The sequence below is a fragment of the Archocentrus centrarchus genome, chromosome 10, assembly GCF_007364275.1.
Source record: "Archocentrus centrarchus isolate MPI-CPG fArcCen1 chromosome 10, fArcCen1, whole genome shotgun sequence".
NCBI lineage: Eukaryota > Metazoa > Chordata > Actinopteri > Cichliformes > Cichlidae > Archocentrus > Archocentrus centrarchus.
The window spans coordinates 26,699,016-26,724,615 of record NC_044355.1 but is presented as its reverse complement, the minus strand read 5'-3'; the positions used below and the strand labels follow the sequence as shown (position 1 = coordinate 26,724,615).

At 38.2% G+C, this 25,600-nt stretch overlaps 1 protein-coding gene across 1 annotated transcript in view; it reads left to right on the top strand.

The window, feature by feature from the left end:
* Positions 1-25,600, top strand: part of il1rapl2 (interleukin 1 receptor accessory protein-like 2) — a 447,173-nt gene that overhangs the window by 49,252 nt on the left and 372,321 nt on the right. Inside the window, exon 2 of the mRNA XM_030739324.1 lies at positions 23,532-23,643. Coding sequence (XP_030595184.1) covers positions 23,532-23,643 — 112 coding nt within the window. The remainder of the gene's footprint in view (positions 1-23,531; positions 23,644-25,600) is intronic.

Sequence of the window (25,600 nt, the reverse complement as noted above, 5' to 3'; positions counted from 1 at the left end):
ATGCAGCATTATGAATATGAACACCATACATATATACTGTTAATATCCTATTTTTGTGGATCTGTCTTTGGCATGACTCTCACCACATTAACAGAGTGTGTACAGAAATTTGCGAGTGTGGCAGTCTGTCACATCTCACACTGAACACACACTTTCTTTGATCACATCACACTGGCTTATGCTAATTTTCAAAGCACAAAAACACACTCGTAATGAGTAATTTCCCCAGGCGTCAGCCTGAAGTTTCTCATTCATATTTGTTTTGTTATTTCATCGTGGTATGATGGCAAAGGGGAAGATTTTTGTGTCGAGGGGTTTGCTTTCATTTGTTGTGTAGGGTTTCATTTCAGCGACTTGTTTTAGATGTTTAATGAACAGCAGACAGACTCAGGCTGAGCTAAATGTATCGATGGTTCCAAACACAAAGGTATACTCATTCTAATGCGGTGATGACCGTGATCATATGAAAACAGGAACATTAACAGACTGAACACTCTAACATAGATGGGTGCAACCTGATCACATTGCTGGGTAAAAGCTTAATTACTGGATGTACAATTACTGCAGGTGTGTACCCACAAACGCTTCACCACTCTTCTGAGATTCTGCTCGCCATTCACATGATTACATTACACCATTTCTTCTGATTTCATATTACCAATTGACTGTTCTACTATATCCCGAAGATCTTCTAATGGATCCAACTGAAGAAGTTTGAGCAGCAGAGTCATCAGAAGATGGTAAATGACCATGAAGACATGGATATTGTCAGCAGCAACTCTCAGGCTGCTGCATTCAAAACACTGTAAGGGATCAAAATTGATCATAAAAACATCCCCCACAGCTTCACACCACCACTTCCAGTATAGATATTTAACACAAGGCAGTATAGGTCTATGGATTCTATGCTGTTGACACCACATTGTTATGCTGCCATCAAATATTTAAAGTCATTAAGTTATATTTTTCCAGTTTATTGTGTACAGTTTTGGTAAGGCTGTGCTCACAGATTTCTGTTTTTTTTTGGCAGGAGTGGAAGGTGATGCAGCCCATCAGCCTGGTTGTTATAGATGCTTTTGTTCTTACTATAGTTGTGAAGAGTGGTGAAATTGTAGCTGCTATGAATGTAACATACTGGGAGGTTGGGTTGTTTTTGTTTTGTTTTTTTTACATCATTGTGGGTTAGCTGAAACTGTTGTCTGTGAAGTTCCACCGTTATTGGGAATTACATTTTAACTTCATTCTATAGCTTGATTTCGGTAACTCTGCCCATCTTTGTGTGCATTTCTCCCAACAGTGCTAATATTCTTGGATCACTCCCTGGAAGTCCCATTCTGATCACTTACATGTTGTTAAAATGTTTTTATGCATTTTTCTGCTCTCCTATAAGTGACTGTTTGGATAACTGCACAAAGGGCGGCAAAAGTAAATTTATATTATGCTGCATTTGTAGATGTAAAGACTTTTGTAGCAGACGGCTGGATCTTCAGTAAAGATGTTGTTGCTGATCCTGCAACTTTGATCCTATTGAGGTGCATTGGCATGACCTCAAACAGGGCGTTCATGCTGGAAAACCCTCCAAAGTGGCTGAATTAAAACAGTTCTGCAAAGAAGAGTGGACCAAAATTCCTCCACAGTGATGTGATGTGAAAGCCAGTTATCACAGACACTTGATTGCAGTTCTTGCTGCCAAGGGTGGCACAACCAGTTATTAAGTTTAGGGGCAATTACTTTCACCCAGGGCCAGGTAGGTTTGGATAGCTTGGATATATTTGTTTGAAGAAAAAAAAAAAAAAAAAAAAAAAAAAAAAAATATATATATATATATATATTTATATATATATATATATATACATTCAAGTGTAAGCTATCTAGGGTAAAAGCAACACAAAACTGCTGTGTGAGAATTTTTTTTAAATTTTTTATTCTAGTACAACTTTTGGAATGTCTTAAACTTATATCAGAAGCTAAGAAAAATCAATATGCACACATACAGTATACAAAGCTTTCTACTTTTAAGAGAGAAACCCCTTTGATCTCTTTTTTCTTTGCAGATCCTTCACATCTGCCTACACAAACACAGCACTGGATGTGTCTTCTGTATATTCATACAGCGTTTTAAGGAGACTGTATCTGTGCTTAATGTGTGTTTCCTTGCCTCTTCCTGTGTATGATGTGTGTAGCATGTACGTGTGTGTGCGTGCATGTGTGTGTGTGGTTGTCAGTGGTGGGTCGAATCAGCGTGGCTGGTGCTTTGTGTGGGTGGACAGGCAGACAGCACCCTACTTCCAACCTGACAGCAAGTATCTGGAGAGAGAAGGAGAGAGATATGGAGGAGGCTAGGTTAGGGAAAGATTCTCAAAATATTACAAAAATTCTTTAATGTACTGTAATTTCTTTCATTCTAAATATTAACTAAAGCTTTTATTTTCTTCTTCTTATGTGTCCTCTTCAATAACTTTATTTTAAATGGTTTAATTATTACTAGACAAAACTTAACATTAAACTATTTTACTATAAATATTTTAATCTACAGTATCGACAGTATAGTATACAGTACCTTTAAACATTTCTATCTATATTATTGATTTCTCTGTATTATTGTAGAGTCTTTACCTTACAATATAAAGCCTACTGAGGCAACTGTTGTGATTTGGTGCTATAGATAAAATTGAATTGAATTGTTTATTATATTGTAAAGTGTAAATATTCTAAAGCTCAGCTTTTTAAATAACTGCTTAAAAACATAAATGTGACCTGGTAGAAGAGAAGTATAAAATTTTCACATATCCACACATTAATCTTAATGTGAAACATCTTTAGGAGGTTTTGTTGGTATTGAATCAGAGATTTAAATTAAAAGTAGGTCTGATAATGGCTCCTGTTTGGTCCTGTTATTTGTTACCTTTGTTTGAATACTGGCTTTTTACATTGCTGGTGAATTTTTGGTATTTTCTCTGGAAGCTGTGGTGTTGGTGTGACCCGTGGGAGAAAAATAGGGATAAAAGGAGAGTGTGTGGTTTCCTGGAGAGAGAAAGACAGTAGGAGGGAAAGATGGAAGATGAAAATATTGAAGGTGAAATGAGAGAGAGACAGCAAAGGAGGGAAGAGAGAGAGAGAGAGAGAGAGAGGGAGGAGAGAGGGGCTGCATTCGGCTTTGACAGCCCATATTGTATCACTCTGATCCCAGCTTGGCTCTGATTGATGGTATAATTACAATATGGATATGAGATATTTACATAAGGCAGCCACAGTTATTCATAGCCAAATACTTTTCAGTGAACATATGACCTCACAGCTCTACATAAACCATGTTGTCGAAACAAGAATGCTGTAAAGAGGCACTTCTTGTTAACATAAAAACGCTTTCACTGCAACATGTACTGTGGTTCTGCAAAGAAGAGTGTAAGTGATCCTGTAATTATACAGTATGTGCACCTGTGATAAACACGCGGACGTTTTCCTTGATTTCATGGAAACACTGTTTGGCATTTCCATGGTCATTGGCATTTTGCTGAGACATTTCATGTCAAAACATGGAAAGATGCTGTGTATCGCTGATTTGTATGTTTTCATGTGCTGTCATTATGTCGACCTGGGTTTTGCTTTGAAGGAAGAAACTGGTAATAGCCACATGGGAATTTCTGCAGCACCTTATCAAAGCTGTATAATTATGTTGGTATCATTTTCTTCTGTTTCTTTAAGAAAGCAGTAGACAGGCAATATTGGCAAAGATACACATTCTGACAGAAAATGTTAAGTTTATATGCCAAATGTGCTTGATTTGCCATTTATTTGGAACAACTGTGCATTTTGGAAATTACACCATACCGTGAACTGTTTTTGATCCGTGATGACAAGACACCCTGCATACAAAGGGCAAAGTCTGCTTTCAGTTTGAGTATAAAGTGAAAAATGTCAAACATCCAAATGTCAGAGTTATCAGGGAAGGTTAGCAAGGAGCTGCAGCATGTTATTCCTACAGTCTTGGACAGGTCCAGTGGTATTTGTGTACATGAAGAAGCCTGTCTTGGCCTGGTGCTATTTTGGGGAGGATTGTGGGATACCGTGAAGAAAAAAACACAACTACTTGTTACTGTCATTTTAGATTATACAGACTCTGTGAGCCTAATAAAGGAATTGATGTGGCTACAGAGGAACATGCTGCTACTGAACCTGACTACTGTAGCTCCTAATTGTCTCGTTGTTGCTTTAGACTCATCATATTTCACGAAGAAACTACATTACCAGTCATTTATCCATCTGTGTTCATCCATCCATTTTCTTAACTGCTTTCTTAACGGCTTCCAACTAGTTGAAACCTGAAAATATGTGTGTCAAGGCCTTTATACTTAAGTCATGCGGGCAGAAGAATATACATACTCTGACACTGGAGAGCAGTGTATCTGTCCTGTGCCCCAGGTAGCTGAAAAACCAGTAGATATTGTCATCCGCTGGCCTTAAAGAAGAGCTTTGAGTTGCCTAAGAAAATAGGGACATGGACACTCAAGAAAACAAACAGTATTCCAAATATGTTGAATAATTTGCTACTAAGGTTTTTTATTTTGATAGCAAACATACACATATGCACATAAATCATATATTCTAGTGACTTTAGCACTGTATATTGTAGCTGTAACACATATACAGTCATGTGAAAAAGAAAGTTTTCACAGGACTCTCTGTGCACTCTAAATGGGCCTGAGTACACCCTTACTGCATCTATAGGAATTAAGAGGTTAAGCAATCGAATGCATCTGATTAATTGGTCATTGGCAAGTGTAATCACAGCTATAAAAGCAGATGTTTTGGCAGCTTTGCTGGTCTGGAGCATACATTTGGACAGACCAGACCAAAGTGGAATTATTAAGACATAATCCACAGTGCCAAAACAAACATTGCACATCAGCACAAAGGCCTCATACCAACTGTCAAGCACGGTGGTGGAGGGGTAAAGATTTGGGCTCGTTTTGCAGGCACAGGACCAGGGCACTTTGGAGTCGACTATAAACTCCTCTGTATATTCTTGAGTCAGATATGAGGCCATCAGTCCAAAATCTAAAGCTTGGCTAAAATTCAGTCATGTAATGAGAAAATGATCCCAAGCACACCAGCAAGACTGTGAAGATAAAATCAAATGATTACTTCAAGTTATTGCTGTTACTGAATTATGAAGTGTACTCAGTTTTTCACAAGAGTGTATGTAAGGCAGTCACACAGTTAACTTTTTTCTATAGATCTCACTAACAAATATGTGTTTGTTTATCCAAATTCCTCTTCTCCAATCACATCCTAAAACCAATAAAAATGTATCAGTGAGCAAAAACGTTGGACGAGTCGATGTGATTCTTCATTACAAATAACATATGGGCATTAAAAACAACTTCACAGACTAATAACATCACTTTTAATGTCTTTGTAAGATTCTGCAGTCAAAGTGTTACAGTGTGGCTTATCAATGTATTTTTAATCATTTTCCACAATGGAGCTCTATGGTGAATCAGTCAAGCTTTGAAGACGCCAGCAATACTTGTTAGCAGGATAGCCGTGCTGATTATTTTATTTATTGATAAGAAAAACACCCCCCCGACCATAAATCAGCTGAAATCTCATTCATTTGTCTGTGTGTATGTACCTTATGTGCATCTTATACACCAGTGCTTTACAGATACACCAGGTGTATTTGCATGTGCATTCAGGTTGTTTAATCGGGCTGACAGTCTCTGCTGAACACATGACTTTTTCAACTCCATCCTAACCTCATTTCTTCAACCTTTTTTCTTTTTATTTTCTCTCATACACACCTTTTAGTTTCTTTTTTCTACATGTCTACTCCCCTCAGTCCCTCCCCCGTGTGAAAAAAAAAACGGGAGGTGCCGCTAAATGTTAAATTGGTAGAGGTGTGACAGAGAGGGTGCCTCTCTGCAGGCAACCTTTCTTACCTGCTAAATGGTGCTGTTAAACAGCGCAATAGTGAGGAAATGGGGATCTGCTGAGAGCAATTAGATCATTCACTGAACAGGTGGCGCTGCATTCATTAGCACACACCCTGTGCAGTGCATGTGTGGGACCGTGCATTCAGGCGTATGTGTTTCTGTCCTGCAACCTTACACCCTCTCTGAGAGAACAATCAGGCATCATAACAGACATTTAGTTTTGCAGTAAATTCCTTTGTATCAAAGCAAGAGCCCTTCTCTTCTTCCCCAGTTGAAAATAATTTGTAAATATTTATACTAATTTATTATTTACTGTCCCTTTCCTACCCTCTTGTTCCCAGTGTGTTGACTAAAAGGCAGCTGCCTCCTCTGGTACCATAAGCCCTGTATTAATAACCATGAGAAGTGGATTGAGCCTCATGTTTACATAAATTGTAGGCAAGTCTCAGTTTGAATTGATTCATAAAGATCTCAAGATACTCCCGACACAATTTATTCACTAATTTAAATTACAAAATGTGCAGTAGTAGTTACACATGCAAAACAGTAACTACTATCCAAATGTGGAGCTTATTCATCATGTGAGGAGAGACTTTAAACTCTGATTGGGAAGTTTTTCTTCTTCTTAGTGGCTCATCGAAGACATTTGTGGCAGCAAATTCACGCTCAATTTTTCATATTTTTATTGACTTTTAGCTTGAAAACTAGAAAACACTGCTTGAGGATTAGCTAACAACTAGATGTGCATTTTTTTCCAGGGGGAAAAAAAGGACAGGAAACCTGTCTTGTACAAAGTCAAGTGCTTTTAATGTCTTCATTAAATAACTCTTTAATTATTGTTACATTTAAATTGTAAACTGATTTTAAACTGCATTGCTTAAGAGCTGGGTGGCTCAGTGGTGTAGTGGTTAGCACTGTTTCTTCACAGTAAGGGTGTCCCGGGTTTAAATCTTCTTTCACAATGGAGTTTTCATGTTCTTCCTGAGCCTGTGCGAGTTTTCTCCGGATGCTCCTGGTTCCCCTCAAAGACGTGTATGTTAAATTAACTAGTGATTCTAAATTGGCCATGGGTATAAATGTCTGTGTTAGCCCTGCGAAAGACTGCCAGCCTGTCCAAGTTGTACGCTGCCCATTGCCCTGAGATAGCTGGGATAAGCTCTTGTGACCCTAAAATGGATAAGCAGAAGAAGAAGAAAGAGATTTGAAGCTGTACCCAACAATATCTAGATTTCAACAATAAAACCAGAAATAACCTGGTGGAATTTGAAAGGGCTGGTGAAAGAGTTTAAAAATGATTGATTGACAGCAGTTCCCCTCAGCTTTATACATTGTTAATGCCTTTGTGTTTTAGTTTTATGATGCATTGTTTTCATTTGTTTTAAAAGCTGTTCAAAGCTTTGTATGCATATAAAGTACAAGTACATGCTTTTGCAAAAATTGTAAAATTTATTATTTGCTTACCCCAGTTTGCTAATAATAATAATAATAATAATAATGATGGTGAAGTTTGGAATGTTTAAAACTGGCAATTATAACAGAGCGCAGTCTTTGAGACATTGTTTTTCCATATAGTTGCTATATAATATGATATATAATAAAACAAACAAGTATACAAACAAACAAAAAAACATCTCAGCTGTACGACTTTGTAGCACTTTTGAAGTGTAGATTCATGCAGTACCATCAAAGAGGTCTCTGATCAGTCCCAAATTCATTCTGCATCATGGCAATACAATATACAATACTGAAGAACAAAGAACTTCATCAATCTCACTTGGGACAATTTCTTTGAAGCAGCTAGTTGTACTCAAAACACAGTGGTGAACACAAGGAACAAACAAGTAAGCTAAATTTGAAATAAATCTAAATGTGGAATAAAATTTGGAACAGTCTATACTCACATATTAATTGGCAATGAAAAATCAAATGACAAAAGGTCAAAATTACCTAAAAAAAAATGCAGCACTGAAAGCTTCTTATACAGCCTGTAGTAGTAAAGACTGCAGAAGGAATTCCACCCATGTATCCATTTTCTTCCGCTTATCTTTTTGTTTTACTCTGATGATCTTAGAACATGTTTTAACAATGCAGATCAGGCTCCCTGTAAGGCTGTGAAACTAGTAGATAAAAGAAAAACTCAGGAGACTTAATAAAAGATTGATAAAAGTGACAGAGAATGACAGAACTGATGGAAAAGGAGTTAGGCTTGTAGAAGAAGTGAATTCTCTGTTGCACCAGCTTAACAAATAACCTCAGATTTTACATCAAATTCTCATCAGAGGTGTTCACAGAAAATATTCCCTAAGCCTTTTCATGATATAACTTATTCCACCTTTGCATTATATGTGATTTACTCTGACTGCATCTCTAAAACCATTCAGGCCCTTGGTTTTTATATACTCGACATTTTTGTTGAAGTTGTTAGAACACCAACAAATATAATCAGTGAGCACATTCTGGTGGTCTGATTCTGAATCTGGAGAAGGGGCAATGAGTGGCTGACAATCAGCTCAGTCATCCAGTCAGAACTATCATCAGTCACATGAAGAATGAGTCCTGCAACAGACTCTATGGTTATTCAACAGAGCCCTGATTTTAACATTATGAACTTAGCCTGAGATTACACAAACAGAAGACACTGAAACTGCAGAAGAGAACGGCTGCTGCTTTAAATGCGACTGGAGTCATATAGGATATTTACTGCAGCTTTTATTTAACAGAGCAATAAAAACTGACATTTTGAAAGCATCTTCAGTTTATGTTTGTGTCAGGTGAATCAGAGAAAAGCCACAAGTTGAGTAACAATTTCCTCATATTTTACCATAAGAAAGTGTTCATGCAGATTACAGTAGGTACACAATAAAAGAACAGTATCATACTGGCAAGTCTAACCACCAGAAACTGACTAAAGGATAAAATGGAGAAAAAAAAAAGAAAAAATAAATCATTTTTTTGTGATATATTGTACAAATTAAATGGGTGATGACAACTTAGTATGTCATGACAAAAACTGCCAAATGTCTAATGTCAGTGCAAGAAACATACTGGAGAGACAGACATTCATCTGCAGTAGCTACTCTTCAATATAATCAATTGATCATATTGGGCTATGTAACACAGACCTTTAAGGTGGCAGTAATTAAACCATTTCTTAAAAAGCCATTATTTGACCCAGCTGTCTGAGCTAATTATAGATCAATCTCCAACCTTCTTTTTATCTAAAAAATATTGAAAGAGTAGTTGTAAAACAGCTAACTGATCATCTGCAGAGGAACGGTTTATTTGGAGAGATTCAGTCAGGGTTCAGAATTCATCACAGTGCAGAAACAGCATTAGTGAAGGTTACAAGTGATCTTATGGCCTCTGACAGTGGACTCATCTCTTTGCTTGTGCTGCTGGACCTCAGTGCAGTGTTTGATACTGTTGACCATAACATTTTATTACAGAGATTAGAGCATACTATAGGTATTAAAGGTACTGCACTGCACTGGTTTGAATCATTTATCTGACAAACTTCAATTTGTTTATGTAAATCTTTTTCTCACACCAAGGCTAATTATGGAGTTCCACAGGGTTCTGTGCTATGACCATTTTTATTTACATTATACATGCTTCCCTTAGGCAGTATTATTTGAAAGCATTGCATCAGTTTTCATTGTTATGCAAATGATACTCAGCTTTATCTATCCATGAAGCCAGATGACACACATCAATTAGTTAAACTGCAGGAACATCTTAAAGACATAAAGAATGACCTCTAATTTCCTGCTTCTAAATTCAGATACAACTAAATTTATTGGACTCGGTCCTACAAACCTTAGAAACATGGTGTCTAACCAGATACTTACTATGGATGGCATTACTTTGGCCTCCAGTAACACTGTGAGAAATCTTGGAATCATTTTTGACCAGGATATGTCCTTCAGTGCACATTTTAAATAAATCTATTGGACTACTTTCTTGCATTTGCACAATATCACTAAAATTCAAAAAAAATCCTTCCTCAGACTGATGCTGAAAAACTTGTTCATGCATTTATTACTTCTAGGTTGGACTATTGTAATTCGTTATTATCAGGTTGTCCTAAAAGTTCTGTGAAAAGCCTTCAGCTGATCCAAAATGCTGCAGTGAGAGACTGGCACCTAGAAAGAGAGCAGATTTCTCCCATACTGGCTTCTCTTCATTGTCTCTCTGTTAAATCCAGGATTGAATTTAAAATCCTTGCATAATCCGGTCCCATCTAGTACCATATCGCTCCAATAGAGCCCTTGGCTCTCAGACTGCTGGTTTACTTGTGGCTCCCTCCCCTCAGCCCCGACCCAGTCATGGCAGATGACTGCCCCTCCCTGACCCTGGTTCTGCCGGAGGTTTCTTCCTGTTAAAAGGGAGTTTTTCCTTCCACTGTCGCCTAGTGCATGCCCATAGGGGTTGTCTGATTGTTGGAGTTTTCTCTGTATTAGTGTAGGGTCTGTACCTTACAATATAAAGCACCTTGAGGCAACTGATGTTGTGATGTGGCCCTATATAAATAAAACTGAATTGAAACACAGTAAAGTTAATATAATGCTTTCCATCCAGTCTTTTTTTTATTATTACCTGTCAAAAATTTCAAAACATTACAAGGAAGTCAGAGAGGCTGATTGCTAACACAAGCACAAGACAGGTGAGATGCAAAAGACATAACTGCTTGACTAAAGTGAGATACCAAACTGCATGTGGGACAAAAATCACAGACAGGTAGGGTGTAGTACAGGTAGTATCTGCAAAATTCCCTCTATAATAAAAATCAACAACACTCAAACTAGAATTTTTTTTCTATAAATCCTGGATTGTTAGAACCTCATACTCTATTTTATGCTCTGTCCCTTCCAACAGAGTGAAGAGTTTAATTTACCAAGGAATATGACTTATGTGATTCTGAAGGCCTTTACTGGTGTCAGAATCCCAGAAATAGCTGCCATTCTTGCTCTGTAATGTTTGGAATTTCCAGGGATTGGCATGATAAGCATTTGCAGGCCTGAGGGCAAAACTTGCTATGCTGATAAAGTAGAGAGAGTGGCAAGAGAGAGTACAAATAAAACAACCCGACAGTGATGAGCAAAAAATGCAGCTGTCAGACCTTGAAGTGAAAGTGTTCCAGCAGCAAAAGATGATGCTGGCCTCCAGTTCTGTTAGTTTGATATGAGAGGATACATATGACTACATGATCCTTATCCACTGAGAAAAGACTAGAGTGATGCTGCCTGGTCTTTCTGTAGGTACATGGCGATGATTGGGTCATAAATTGGCAGAAACTGCATAAATGATTCCAACCTTCCTGCTGTCAAATGTACAAGCTGCTGGTGGGGTAATGATGTGGGAAATGTTTTCTTGGCTTGCATCGGGTCTGATTAGCCCCAACAGTTGTGCTACACTGTGCAACCTGGAAGCATTGTTGCTGACCAGATGTGTCCTGCCTTTTTACTTTTAAAGCTTTTTAAGAGGACACTTCAAGGAGTTCAATCCATCTTTGTCCCTAGATGAAAGTGATTTCCATATATGGAGCATTTCTTACTCTAGAGCACTTGATGTAGATCTTTACATCACTAAAACTGCATATGTATTGTAGTCAGTTCAAGACTGTAGTAAATACTATTGTAGCTTTTGATAAAAGAGGGGTGAACATAACAAAATGTCACCTAAGGTCATCTAAGAGACGAGGCTGAAATTGATATCACATTAAAGGCACCCTGCAGAGTTTTTGACCACTACAATCACTATAATTGTCAGAGCTCCTGTGGCTAACTACGCAGGGAGGACCTCAGAGCAGGACACAGGCGAGAGCAGGACTGATACTTTACTTTACTTTATACTTTACTGATACTGATAGATTTATTAACAAAGTTTTAACTTAAATAGGATCTGGACAGAAGCCAGCTACACAACAAAAACCTGAAACCACAAAGGACACAGCAGGAATGTCAAACACAGACATAAAGATGACAAGGACTCAAACACAGAACTAAACAACACTGAGACTTAAATACACAGAGGAAACGAGGGGTGAGTGGAAACATCTGGGAACAACAGGTGAAATGAATGAGACTAATAACAGGAAGTAAAACACAACACAAAACACAAGGAGCACAAGACTACCAAAATAAAAACAGGAAGTGAAAAAAACACACGTAGACCTAACACAGGAAACTTCACAAAGGGGATCAGACGTTCACAAAGAAACAACAGGAAGGGAAACTAAACAGAACATCTAAACAACAAACTGAGAAAACTATCTAGAAACACTAGATAATACAATAATGAGTAATGAGCAGATTTCAGGGATTTTTGTTGTTTTTATTTTACTTATTTATTTTTAATTATTATTGTCTTCACAAAACCGCACACAAATATTGATACCTATTTGTCAACACTTATATCACTGTAGTGATTCAGTTGGTGGCAGTGACGCATCAAAAGCTTTAAGAAAAGAATTTAAAGGAGAAATTAAAGGAGTTTAATTTGAAAAGAAATGCATTCAGATTATTAAATCTCAAGTCGTGCAACTTATAATGTTCACTTCTAGGATCTTCTTCAGTGTTTGGAATCTTTGATTTAAACATAGTTCTGTTAAATTAGAAAGACTGTGATCACATGCTGCAGTATGATTCCAGCCAAGTCTGAGAAGCCTCTAAAACTAACTGGTGAAAATCATTATGAAGTACTGATCACATATCAACATGGTGTTTGCAGTTTTGTGTTTTTTGTTTTAAATTATGTATAACCTGTGTTCAGAAAGTGATGCTTCTGACAGTTTCATCCTGTTCTAAGTTTAGAAAAGCTTGCCGAGTTATAACCAAGCAGTTTGCAGAAGCAAACACAAGCCACAGATGTTTCTGTGCCTTTTTTTTTTTTTTTTGTGGAGAGAGCCTAGTGCTGCTTGTGCAAGATTTAATCAAGGTACTCACATTATAAGAGGCGTGCATAATTGCACAGGGCTTGATGACTGTGCACCACATCTCTCAAATTAGGGACTGCAGATGGAACGGTCATACCTTTCACGCCTCATCCTGCTGCAGTTGGATGGATGTAGGGAGTTTGTCAACTAGAATGTATCCTAAAAGCATTTGTGAGTGACAGAAGGTGGCCAGAAGCAGTACCTGAGCTGACTCAGTGCAGATTGTGGTTAATCCCTAGCTCCACGTAGCATCATAAAATGAATGTAATTTGTGAGTATATGTTCTTCGTGTATGTAAAAACCTGTGCGAATTATATGTTCATGATCTTAATTATGATAAGCAGCAGTGGTAATATAATTAAACTTTCATCACATTAACATAATGGCAGTATCGTGTTTTCATGGGCCTTGCTGTAATTACTGCTTTAATTATAATCAAATAGTATTTGACATGCATTTAAATAATGCAAAAACTTCACTTTGCACCATCTAAGCATTTTATACATCCTCATAAAAAGCTAATGTTGATAAGGAACATTCATGATCTATTTCGCTCAACTGTCCCTCAGAGCTCTCGGATTTTCTGCTCTGTTAGGAAATCACTCGATAAATCTTTGGTTTTTCAATTGCTTCATTATTAATAACTGCAACAGCAATTAAAGGGAAATGCATTTGTATTAATTTGCCTTCCATGACAGCATGGAGTGACCGACAGAACAAGACGGTTTGCTCCTGTGAATGCACAAGAGCAGCACTACGGTGCAGTGGTTAGCAGTCACCTCACTGGTCTGGCGAGGACCTTTCTGGGTATCTGTGGTTCATGTTCTCTTATACTCAGGAGAACATGCAAACATTTCTGGGGACTCCACCAGTCCTTCCACCTTGTTAACACTTGGAACTGTTGGAATGATTTAGGACACATAATTTGTTCAAACAAATGTAAACACATGCCATATATTGACCAAAACGTCACCTGCTGAAATAAGCTCTTTCAGTTTTTCTCTAGTTAGTCATAGATCTAACTCTTGTAACCTGGTTCTCATCATGAAGGCTGGATCATCTTGGTCATATTGACTGACATCCTGCTTTCATGGTATAAATAACACATTATTGCAAATACTTACAAACCTGTGCATTACAAAGGAATCGTGACTAAAAAAATACCTGCTGACACCTGTATGCAGCACTCTGTAAAATTACAATAGGTGTTAAATCAAATCTGGTTTACTGTGGATTGTTTAAAAATAAAACGTCAGTTGCTTTAAATGAACCAGATCTGATGTGCAGATCCATGCTAAGGTTTATTGTTGGGAGCTAATAACAGCGGTGAGCCAGCTGCTTGTTCTGTCTTCACTTTTATTTACATTCCTTTTGTTTTTTGTGCTATTCCTGCTTTCAGAGATCTCCAAGGGATGCCATAAAATTTCAGTCTGAGTCTGGGTCACACACAACAGCTGAAATCTAATCCTGAAACTTCTGTGCCAGTGAATAAATTCCTTTGCTCAAGGACACTTTAGCAAAATGGCTACTTACTAAAGTCTATTTAACTCAACTCAACTTTTATTGTCAATTGCCGAATGTACAAAACAGGCAGAGAACTGAAATTACATTTCCCATGACCCACGATGTGTTCAATATAAAATATGAAATATATGTTCTAGTTTGCTTTGTGTGATTATTGTAGAAGTTTTTTTTTTTTTACACATGTAATTGCTTTCTTGCACTAAAACAATTATTTGGAAGCTGTATATAAAACGGCACACTGTATGCAAAACCTGAAAAAGTGTAACAGACTCCCATAAGAGTGCGTGACACCAGACTGAAACCAATTACACCTCCTCTAGCAGAGATTAAAAGGACGGATATCAAATCTTTCATAATGATGACGAGGCGGCTTATGTTTCCATGTAAAACACAGACTGCCTCTGTAACCAAAACAGCATGACTCATGCAGTTTGGGAGAGATAGATAGTGTGACAGAACAGGGCTGGAGGCTGTCTTTAATATTGGATGTGTGGCTGAAGCGGCCTAATGGCTTAACACTAGTCTGTTTGGGACAAGAATAGCCTCTTATCTGTGTGTGTGTGTGTGTGTGTGTGTGTATGTGTTTGTGGATGTGGGGTGGGCTTGGGGGTGGAAGTCTGCATGTGTGTATTGTCATGCTTTCCAATCTATTACTTTTAAGTTAATAAGGATTTGCATATTGAGTCATGTAATGTGTGTGTGGCAGTCAGGATTGGACCCCAACGCAGGACTCCAGAGACACAACTTCAACTCAGAATTCACAGCTCCATTTGCTGAATCTTACAGGGGAAGGTACAAAACAGAAACTGGGCTGGCTGAGAGCCAGAACTACATAAATGTAGCAAAAACTTGAAAAACACGGCGCACACAGGAAACCAATGACGAGGATGTGACACGGAACTGAAGAAAACTGAGGGTTTAAATACGTACACCAGGTAATTAGGAGAAGTGGAGACAGCTGGGGAGAAAAAGACACAGGTGAACAGAAGGAGACTATGGCCCCGTTTACACGAGAATGTTTTAAGGTGAAAACGACAAAGGTTTGATACGCTTTGGCCTCCTGTTTACACAAGAAAGGTGTTTCCAGTCCCTGAAAACGATACTTTTTGAAACTGGGTTCCAGAGTGGAGCTTTTTCAAAACACTTCAAGACTGGCACAGACGCACTATGGTTGTGACTGCTATACCCACACAACCAACTTGTGGCTTGGTAATGGGAACTGCAGCATTTTCAATATCTTGCATTTCCGTGTGAACGGAGATCGTTTTTATTAAAACGTTTACATCTGAACACGTTAAATGGAAACGGAAAAACGACACCGCTTCCGCTGGATCGTTCTCGTGTGAACAAGGGGCCTAACAAGACAAGGGAAGCAAAATTCTACACAATGCTCACACTGCAAGGGACTAGCAAAATAAAACAGGAAATGACTAGACATGGCAGAAATGCAGACTTGACAGAACCCAGGGAAGCAGACACACTGAGGAAGCACAATAACACCGGGGAAGACTTAACTGGACATGGAACACAGGGAAAGCATAATAACTGAAACAAGGAAATAAATATGACCCAGAGCAGAATGTAGATAATCAAAACTACAAAGGCCTGAGAATAAAAATACTAAACAGAACATCAAACCCTAGAACCATAATTCCAGACTCAGAACATAAATAAAACCTGAGTTCAAAAGTCCAAACATAGAAAAGCTGGGTCAAAAACCCAGAGACATCACATAGTGTTCACAGTTATAATTTAATTAAACTCTCTCTCTCACAAACACACACACACACACACACACACACTCTTGCGAAAAAAACAACAAATCTGGGAGAATTTTTCATTAAAAAGAAAAATTTTAATTGGCTGTGTGAGATAAGATTTAATGATTATACCCCTCTTGCTTTTGCACAAAATATTCCCATCTCCTTTAAGCAAACACAGAATTTGGGTGCTTGAAAACACTTACCTGAAGCCACACATTCTATCCCTAAAAAAGCATGTTTAACATGCAGCCTGCCTGGATGCATGTAGTGTGAGCCTCTGCATTATACACAGATGCTAACCCTGCTTAGAGGTTCCCTGGCTCAAGTGTTCAGATGTCATAATGGGAGACAGACAGAAAAGCAAAGCAACAGAGAGGATGAGAGATATGGGGGATTGTCATGCTTTAATAGTGTTTATTCTGCACTGCACTGTCTCCTCTCTGTTTGCGCACTAATAGAGCTCACTTATACTTTAACCCTGACCTGACATCTACTTTGTTCATTAATTTCTTTTTTCTCTTTCCTTTTCTTCACCTATTTATGGTATAATTGTTCTCTTTGTCACAAGGGCTTTGTTTAAATACCTGTACCCTCTTCTCATCCTTGCTACTGTGATGTGCTTGCATTCACGGTGGATCCCACTTGAAAATGAGCTCCTGCCTGAACAAATATGTCAGGGTTCATGTGTGAAAGAGCTGCAAGAGAGAGAAACTGACCTTGGTGTATGTGAATGTATGGGACAGATGTGAGGCAGTGTGTGTGTGTGTGTGTGTGTGTGTGTGTGGGGGGGGGGGGGGGGGGGGGTGATGGAGAGGACAAGATAAAGAGAGCTCAGTGTTTGGTGATGGGGGGCCTACATGAGAATAAGAGTGTTGTGGGAAGACTGCACCCTCTATGATTCAAAGAAGGTTAGCTTAATGTTTATGTGAGGGAAAAAAAAAGAAAAAGATGCACTATCTGTTAGCTTCAGTGAGGCAGTAACTTATGAAATTATACAGGATAAAATTATTACAGTTCCTACTTTGTCTACTGGTCTGTCTTTCTCTCTCTTTTCCTTTTAATGTTCCTTAAATCTATAAACAACCTCCTGGTTTTACCTAAGTGATCACCTGTATCTGCTCTTTATTTGAAAGATATATCATTGTGGTATCCATAATGTTCAGGGGGAACCACGCTTCCTATGCTCATTAGTCTGTGGAAGTCTGTGGAAGGTCTACACACAATTAAAAATCATCACCATGACAACCAGTTTTCAAGAAGTTTGCTTTGTTACAAATACACAGAAAATGACAAAATATTTCCATGACACAGGCTTAAAGAACATGTAGTAACTCCTGGTCACTTGGGAAAAATGTCTATTCCCTGATCAATTGGTGAGCAGTTGCAGAAGGTTGCTTGCTGCCAGTAGGGAAAATCCATCATTAAGACGTATGCTCTACTGCACTGAAAACCTCCATGGGATTTCTTTGGTTCGTGGCAGGTTGCTGCAGTCATTTGGCGTTTGTATGGAAGATGTCGACATGTCTGCAAACACTCGACAACTACTTGCTACAGAGTCGTGAAACAATGCAGAAAAATGCTCAGAAGCTAACGCTGGATTTGTCAGTTCTTTTTACAGGATGCAAATAGTAGCACTTATCTCTGCAGAAGAATCAGTTTGTGTGGAGTTTGAGCTGTGGTTTATAATTTAGGTAAGATTGTAGCAAATACTGTGATCCCTCACCTATCTCGGGAGTTACGTTCCAGAGACCCCCGCGATGGGTGAAAATCCGCGAAGTAGCTGCATTGTATTTATTATATATTTATTTTATTATTTATCTATATTTTAAGGCTTTATAAATCCTCCCCACACTCCTATAAACCTTTCTCACCCTCTTACCACAACTTGAATGATAAAGATAATGAATAATCTAGCTGTGCAGTACTGATGAAGGTGGAGCAGCATCTTCGATCCCGGATCAGTCACACCTATAACTTCCATTTCCACTAAAGGCGTAGGCGTAACTTATCTCTTCGTCCAGTGATGAACATAGTTATGGGGTGTTACAGAAATACCTATATACTGCAAAATCCCGCAATATAGTGAGACTCTGCAAAACAGAGTTAGTAATATTTTTTTAAAAAAAATCTGCGATTCAGTGAAGCTGCAATAAATGAACTGAGGGACCACTGTACTGTTAAATCAATTTCTCATAATATTCCCCTTTTAGTTTTTGGCTTGTCAAAGACTAAAAGCACACAAAATCCAAAGCTCGAGTGAAATGCTCAGCCTAGTTTGCGTTAATAAACCATGAGTGATGGTGGCAGGAATTTTGTGATTAATTCATTTATAAGCTTTTTATTTAAAGGTATCTCCTCTACATTCTTCTACAGATGAGAAAAACCTTCATACATACACACACACAAACAAGTAGCCTATAGCAATTGCACTAGGCCTCTGTTTTTGCAACTAAAATGGTCAGAGAATGAACAAAGCCCTCATAGCCTACTCTTCCATGTCGTTAATGCTACAATGCCTGTTCGTAAGTAACTAAAGTCTAAAACATCTTTGTGCCATGTCTGTTTAATATGTCCTAGTCCTGGGTTTTTCAAACCAGTCTTTTATTGTATCTCTTTGCTGTTGTAATGAAATTGTGCATGAACAAAAAGCCAAGCCTTGAATAATGACCGAATTCCTGACTTAAATTTAGCCCTAACTTTGGCGGTTCTCATGTAAAGCTTAAAATGTTTAGATATTAAAAAAACAAAATGAGCCTAAAGTAGTGAGATATTAATAAGAAATGTCATAATATCATATTTTTGGTATGTGGTGTGTGCTATTATATATTAAATTATACTCATCAAATGTGTCCTTAACTGTCAGGCTTTGACATTAGTTTTGTTTGCTGAAGTGTCCTTTAGCAGGATCGACCAGCTTCAGGTATTTTCTGCAGCTGACTCTCTTATATTCTTCTTTGGGAAGGCAAAGATAAATGTCATCCTCCAACGTGTGTTTATGTTTCAGAAATGCAGCACCTTGATGCCAAGCTCTATTGGCACATCTTGTCTCTTTCTTTTTAAGTTTGTTCTTTACCAGAAAAACCTCACAAATACTTCTCACTGACTCACATTTAAGATTTTTCACAGTTACTTGTCAGTGAGTGTCTTCTCTCTTCCGTCTTTACCTGAAGACTCAATTGAGATCATTTGAGCTTATCTGTTATGTTACAGCATAACCAAACAATTTTTTGTGCTTCTTCTTGACTTGAGCAAGGTCAGGAAGCTGAAAATTTATACCTAAAATTCTTCGAGGTCTGTGCCTCACATGCGTGTACAGAAGTCTTAAGTAATACAGTGTTATGAGTTGTATGGTTTTGATTACAAAAACCACAAATATGGTGCTACTGTGGTTTTAAGAAGTGCTCAGTACCCTGATGAAATCTTTCAGATTCTTGTGCATATTGGCAACCACTTCACGTATTACAGCCAGTGTTTTAAAGACAGGAAATAATAGTAAAATAGCTTCCACTGCTCCATCATTCATTTTAGCTGCTGAAATATTAGCTCAGATGGATGAAAACACTGAAATGCAGTATAATCCATTCTTTGTGTGAGTTTCTTGCTGTTCTTTCTATCTAAAAACACAATGGCCCACATTTACGAACAGTGTGTACAGACAAATCTGCATGTAAGTTAAGCGTACAAATGTTTCATGCAATTTATCCATATTTTTGTACCCGAATTTGTTAATAATTCACAAATATTTTAGATGTGGCTCTGACTAAACACATTGGAAAGTTACAACTCGTTTTCCTCTTTGGAGACAGTTGTTTCAGTTTCTTTAAACTTGTATCTTTTCCTGCTTTCTTGCCTCAGAGGCGCAGACTTCTTTCTTGCAATATTATCATCAGTTTCTTCTTCACTTGGTGGCAAATGTGTTTACCTCCCAGTGAAAGAGGTAAACACATTTGCCACCAAGTGAAGGAGAAAGGGGTGGGGAAGTATATAGATAATATGTTTATTGTATACATATTATACAAGCCTGTTGGTTCAGAATGATTCCAATTAATGTAAGCATGGTGGTAAGAACTCATGAATTTCGAAATTCATGGCTCAATCACACTAGAGTAAAAACAGATGGCAACCTCGTTGTGACTAGGAATAATAGGTGGTTACCTAGTGATTGTAGTGAAGTTTTTTCCTGTCTGAGACCAATTGCAAGTAGTTGTGGTGACCAAATGGTCACCCTGAGGCTGAGCAAACAACCCCCTCAACTTCTGGGCGACCACTATTGATTGCAAGGTGCAGATCACCTGGTGGGAGAGGACCTGTCTCCAGACAAGTCCAACTTACAGTAGACTGACTGCAGTCACTCTCAGACAGATTGACAAAGGTTTGCAAATAATTGCAGTCTGAGTTGCAATCAATGCAAGTTGTATTCCAGTTATTTTTCTATATAAATGCAAGGTTTCTGAGTAGGTTAAATCACTGTCCTGCAGCAACTGTGTCACTATTTGTGGAGGAATTTCTCTTTTTAAAATCCACGAGGATCTGGCTAGACTGTGAATGTAAGTAGTTAATGTGAATTTTTGTTTAATGTGAATTTCTGTGTATGTAGATGGCAACAGATTTGCAAAAGATGACAACAGATGTAATTTTGGCTAGTTCATCACAGTTAATTTCCATATTATCACAAATGCATCACATGTAATTGCCAACTTGATTCCATTCAATTGCAAACTGATAGCAGAGTGACAACAGGCTGATTCCATCTGACTCTGATGATCGTCATCTTGATCCACAAAAGTAACTCACCAACTGACTGCAAGTGGTTGCAGACCTGATCCCTGTCTTTGTAGCAATCATCTGCAAGGCAATGAGATCGCAAATTCACTTCACAACGTCGCTGTCTTTTTTGGTTGGGGTCTCCAACACAGTACTGCTCCAACAGTGTATGACTGGCATAACAGAACAGACATAACGTGTAGTGGACCAAATGAAACAATTTGAAACATGGAATGTAATGGACACCAAACTTTAAGCTACTCAGTGTGTAAATTTGAAATAAAATAAGAGTTGATGTGGATAAAAAGAACCTGACTTTTTCTAAAACCACCAGAAAGTACAGAAAATTCATACAGTGTTAGGAGAATTGCTGCTTTCATTATTTATTAGGAGCACAGTTTTACATTTGCATAAATTTAAAATGTTCATTAATTCCATCTTTTGGCTTTTAAATGAATACTAACTGAATAAATTAGTTCCCCCAAGCAGTACAATGTTTGACCAGAAGCAACAATGTTACAGAAGCGGCCATTTTTACTTGTTCAACACAGGTGCAGCAATGTTCATAATAATGGTACCACTCCAGTTCAGTTAGTTGTTTCAGTAGCTCGCCCTGGTACTGTTAGAGCCGGCTTATTGGAACACTCCATAGAACATAGCCATCATTAGCGTTATTAGATGCACCTGTGCTCTTCCTGTTGTGACAAATATGCCAAAATGTTTTCTGGAAGAAAAGAATATTGCATGTTTTTGTATGATTTGTGTTCTTCTAAATCATTATCCAAATACAGATTTTTTTTTTAGACTTTCTCTTTTTAAAAATTGTATCATACAAAATGAAGTAGGGTTGAGAAATTTCTAACTGGCACACACACACACACACACACACACACACACACACACACACACACACACACACACACACACACACACACACACACACACACTCTTCATCTTACATGTGTTCTTTTGGCTTTGTTCTTCTGGTTTTAGATCTTATCCCATCACTCAAAAGCAAGTTATAATGGCACACATATCAACACTATTCCACGTCTTATCATCAGCTGCCTTATTGTTCACGTGATTTCAAACAGGACTCATGATGGAGATTCAGTTACATTTTAGTATCACATGTATAAAAAGCACAACAGAATGACTGCTGGCTAATCTTCTGTTTCAATCTTACCTTCATTTACTCTGTATGTGGTAGGTTGCTACAGTTTGTGAAAACACAGAAAGCAATGTCATGTGTGCTATCAAAGTGATCCATAGCCCATATGCAAATCTGACTTGGTTTCAGTATTTTGATTTTTCAGTAGAATAATTATGTTTTAGAAAATGCACCAAATCTGTGTTTCACGTCAGTGTGAATCTTTTTTTTTTTTCTGTTTATCTTCTTGTCATAGTAGTAATAAAACTTTCTTTCTTCAGTATATTGACCCACATGTGTATTTTTTATGACTACCCCAACTTTTTTGTATTCCACCTACAGCCATTCAAAATCATGTCATGTAGCCTATAGAGGAAGCAGGAGACTAGAAACAGTGTCTCTTTTTTTATTGTTGCTCTCTTTAAATGTGGCAGGTAAATTGCTTGAGTGGACCTTAAACTGACCCCTGGCCAACATGCATTAGGACTGGACTGATGTTATTGGCCTTACTGATTTTAGTACATGTTTAGGCTTAATGATGATTAAAACACAGTTATTATTGATGAGCAGAAAAATGGAGGTCTGTGTTCTAAACGGTTGGGGTGATGACTCGCTCAAGGCAGAGCCAAAACTTAGGCACCACGCTCACAGCTTTGAGTCATCCATCCGCACCAATTATGAACTCATTCTGACAGGCTCTCTCCCGCTCATTCCAAATAAATTAACACTCCTAGTTAACAACCACATATAACAGCCACATCAGGAGCAAAATAAGATGTTAAATTCAATTTGCAGTAAATTGTGTGGCACAAACCTTAGTAACTCACATTTGTGTGATGCATTTAAATACTCTCCTCCCACAATTATGTTCTTGAAAACTCCTACAAATACATATGCCACAAGGATGCCGTAACTCTTTAGTGACACCCAACAGTAGCTTTTTAGCATCAAATGAGGATTTTGCAGTCACACAGACTGCAAATGTAAGTCTGGCCAGCAGAGACAAAACAAAGACAGACAAAAACTAGAAACTTTTCTTATTTCTCAAATTCATGCCTCCTTGTCTTCCCAGTCCTCCCACTTGTTACCCAGAAATCTGTCTCAGTATGTCATGCTGTAGGATGTCTCAGTTCCTGAAATGCATGTGGAGGACAGAGGACGAAAGAGAGATGAGGTTTGCTGGAGGAGCTATTACTGAAAATTTAAAGGTGTATACTTTCTGGAAGTGTTTTACCTATAGAGTACAAAAGAGGCGTGCCACACAGCTGGACTATACAAACCTTGGTGACAGGATGAAATTATAAGCAACTCATCTTATATATTCATATGTTGCTTCAGCTATTAATCTGTCTAATCTGTACAGTAACATCGCAGTTACACTGACTGCTTGTTATTGCCAGGTTTAAATGTGATATCCTGTGCTGTCTCTTATTCTTTGCACTCTGTCCTGTTTCCCAAAGGTGCCAGTGGAGAACAGAGAGATGAAGACTTTATCTCTCCTCTTCCTCCTCCTCCTCCTCCTCGCCTCAGGAGCCTGTGACGACGTCAAGTACATCTCCAAGAGGAACTCAGGTAGGATGAAGAGCGTTAGTATTTGCGGTCTTGTGGTGCACTCTCCTTTGTTGAAAACGAGCCTCTCTCTCTCGAACGTTCTCGGGCTTTTTATTTTTGGAGCTTATTGTTGCTTACTGATATTCCCTTTGTTTTTCTTTCTTTGTTTCACTGCCATCCTCTTTCACTGCCAGCACTCTTCAGTCTTCTTGCGATAATGCTACCTCTTGTCTTTTCTCATTATACTCCACCTCACTCTTAGTCTCCTTTTTGCTGTCAAATACAGGGTGTCTCTCAATGTTCCCCAGCAATTTTCTTTGCTCTCGTCCTTTCTGATACATTGACATCTCTTAAGTTGATGCAATGGATACTCGCTTCTACTTTGCTCAAGCTGTTTTTTTTCTCTTCCACAATCACCACCTCTGCCTTTCTCAGATAACACTCCTCTCCAAACTCTATCTCAGAGCTCAGAATGGCTGTTTCTCCATTTCCATCCCTCTCCTTTTCTGCTGAGGGGGGTGTAATGATCGCTGCTGTCATTGTTGTTGCTGCTGTGCTCATTTGTGTATCGGCAGGCTATGTGATGACAGATCTGCTGATAGTCTTTTATTCATAATCGATTTGTTGTGTCTCGCCGATCACCTTGACAGAAGGGGTTTGATTGGGTCATTGATGTATGGCATCAATAATTTTGTATTATACTGTATGATAATCTTAGTACAGTTCTGTGCAAAGGTTTTGAGTCAGCCCTTATTTTTCTATGTTTTGCTTCTAAGGAGCCAGGCCTTTGGTTATGGGAAATAGTTCTCCAGGCTTTCTGAAGGACTTTCAGTTTTTCTTTGGACATTGACTGCTTTTTCACTCATTTTTAGTTCAGTCCCTGTACCCGACCATATTGAGAGGAATTTTTTTTGGTTTAACCACTTAACACTGACCTATGAATCATTCAAGCATAAAAAAAGGCACCTAAGTTAAAAGATGAACCAGTGCTGTGTCAGACAGCTTAGCAAAGAATACGTTTTAAATTCTATCTTTAGGCACTTTGTTGCAGGCTTTTACAACAACACATCCTTTGGTCCCATTTCCTTAACTGAATCTACAGTATGAAAAATGTCAGATAACACAGTGTGACAGATATAAAACAGCATTCACGCACCAACAAGGTGATTCCCAAAGAGCTGCTAGCTTAAAACTTGGCATACTGTGTATACTGTGCTGTGTGTTCTTTAGGGTTTAATATTTTTCCCGAAAATGACATGAATCAAATCATGTCATTTTCGAATCCCGGGAAAAAGTTTATTTATTTATTTATTTTAATTAGGCCTTCTGTAGCCTGTGTCGGCCTTAACCTATTGTGATATTGTAGAGGTAGCTTTCCAGCTATGTCCTGTTATGCCCAGTAGGGGGTAACGTCGGCTTGATTAATGCAATAAAACCTACATCTCTGCATTCGAGTGCTCGAGCTATGCGGTGTTGTATCGTTCCTCAACACTCCCTTAACAAATATAATTCGAATATTCCTCCATTGTACATGGAATTATACCAAGCTATTTTACAACTGCTGGTGCAAAACAATACGGTTCATCTCCACACAGCACTGATAAAGGCTCAGCCACTTACGCTGTCGTGCACACGGTTCCACCAGTGGAACGCTGTAATAGTCATTGAAAAGTTAACTACCGTACTACACTATAATATGGCATAACACAGGGCCTTGAGTAATGCACTACGACTTGATCATTGCCATTCTGGCAACAACAAATTTATAACACCGTGTCTGAGGGTTAAAGTAGGTTCGCTGTGAATCGTCTATTGAAAAACTGGCCAATCCTTATAGCCTAAAAAATATACATTTTACTCAACTCCATTTTAAAAGTGAAATATGTTAAAGCAATCTATTTCATGATAATTTCTTCACACATTAGGCCCACATCCTAATTCATGATTGTTAGTAAGCGGCTGCAAACGAGGAAAAGAA